Here is a 1,318-nt window from a genome sequence, read left to right on the forward strand (position 1 = left end):
TGCACGGCAGCAGCAGCCTCTTTTCCCGCTTCCTTCCGAGCAGCAAGAGGCCCATAGAACTCCCGCTGCATGTCAGGGGAGAGAAGAGAGGCGCAGCAGCAAGGTTCTTGCCTCCAGGCACAGCAGCAGCAGCAGCAGCAGCAGCAAGAGACCAGGGGACTCCGTCGGCCCTGTCTCCGCGGCTGCTGCTGCTGCTGCTCCTGGGGGCCCTCATTTGCTACATGGCCTTCGGGGGTTTTCTTTTTACGGCCACGGGGGGTCTTGCTGCAGAGCCCCACGCTGCAGCGCAGCAGCAAACAGCAGAAGCAGCAGCAGCAGCAGCAGCAGCAAGTTCCTCGCTGCAGACAATTGAGGAAGCTGTCGTGCAGCTGAGGGACAGACTTGCTGCTCTAGAGGGTTTAGTAGGGGAACATGAGGCCCTCTTTGGGGTCATTGCTCCGGCTTCCCCTGCTGCTGCTCCTGCTGCTGCTGCTGCTGCTGCTGCTGCCCGCGTGCAAAGAGCAGTGGGGGCCTTCGGAGACAGCGTCGCCACGCACGAGACTGCGGGGCATGCAGCAGCAGCAAGCCCAGCAGCAGCAGTCGCAGCAGCAGCAGCAAGGGCGCGGCCGCTGCTGCAGTTGCTCGATAGAGCTCGAGAAGCAGCAGCAGCAGCAGAGTCAGCAGCAGCAGCAGCAGCACCGCCGAACTTTCCCCAACTCACGCAGCGTTCCTATGCTGCAAACGTTGGCAGCGAGATGAGGGGGCCCCCAGCAGCAGCGGCAGCAGCAGCAGCACCAGGCCCTTTTGCTGCGACAGCTACAGACACCGCAGCAGAAGCTGGTGCTGCAGATCAAGCTTCACAAGAGCAGCAGCAGCGGCAGCAGCAGCAGGAAGAGCCGCTTATGGAGGAGACACCTTCTCGGCCTTTCACTGAAGCTACTGGGCGCAGCAGCAACGAGAGCGAGTCTTCAGCAGCAGCAGCAGATGCAACAGCGGCTGCAGCAACAGCAGCTGCAGCAGCAGATGCAGCAGCAGCAGGTGCAGCAGCAGCAGAGAAAACTGGCCTTGAGGCTTCTTCCCTTCTTACTCTGGGAGGACACATCAAGCGCAGCAAAAGGGGACAGTTCGGACCGTAGGCTGCTGCTGCTGCTTTTGCTGCTGCTGCTTCTGCTGCTGCTTCTGCTGCTGCTGCTTCTGCTGCTACTGCAGCATTTGCTGCTTTTCATGTTCCGAGGAGATGGTAAAATTCGTGGCAGGAACAGCTGCGGTGGCTGTTGCAGCTGCTGCTGCAGTTGCAGCTGTGGAACCAGCTGCTGCAGCAGCAGCTGCAGCAGCAGCT

The 1,318-nt window shown here is 61.1% G+C and overlaps 1 protein-coding gene across 1 annotated transcript; it reads left to right on the forward strand.

The window, feature by feature from the left end:
* Positions 1-221: 221 nt before the first annotated feature.
* Positions 222-1,115, forward strand: ETH_00043110 (uncharacterized protein; the record flags this gene model as incomplete). The annotated part of the gene is made up of 1 exon (XM_013375421.1): positions 222-1,115. The coding sequence occupies one exon, from the start codon at positions 222-224 to the stop codon at positions 1,113-1,115; it is 894 nt and encodes a 297-aa protein (XP_013230875.1).
* Between the last annotated feature and the right edge of the window lie 203 nt (positions 1,116-1,318).

This window comes from Eimeria tenella, genomic scaffold, assembly GCF_000499545.2.
Source record: "Eimeria tenella Houghton genomic scaffold, Eth_scaff2782, whole genome shotgun sequence".
Taxonomy (NCBI): domain Eukaryota; phylum Apicomplexa; class Conoidasida; order Eucoccidiorida; family Eimeriidae; genus Eimeria; species Eimeria tenella.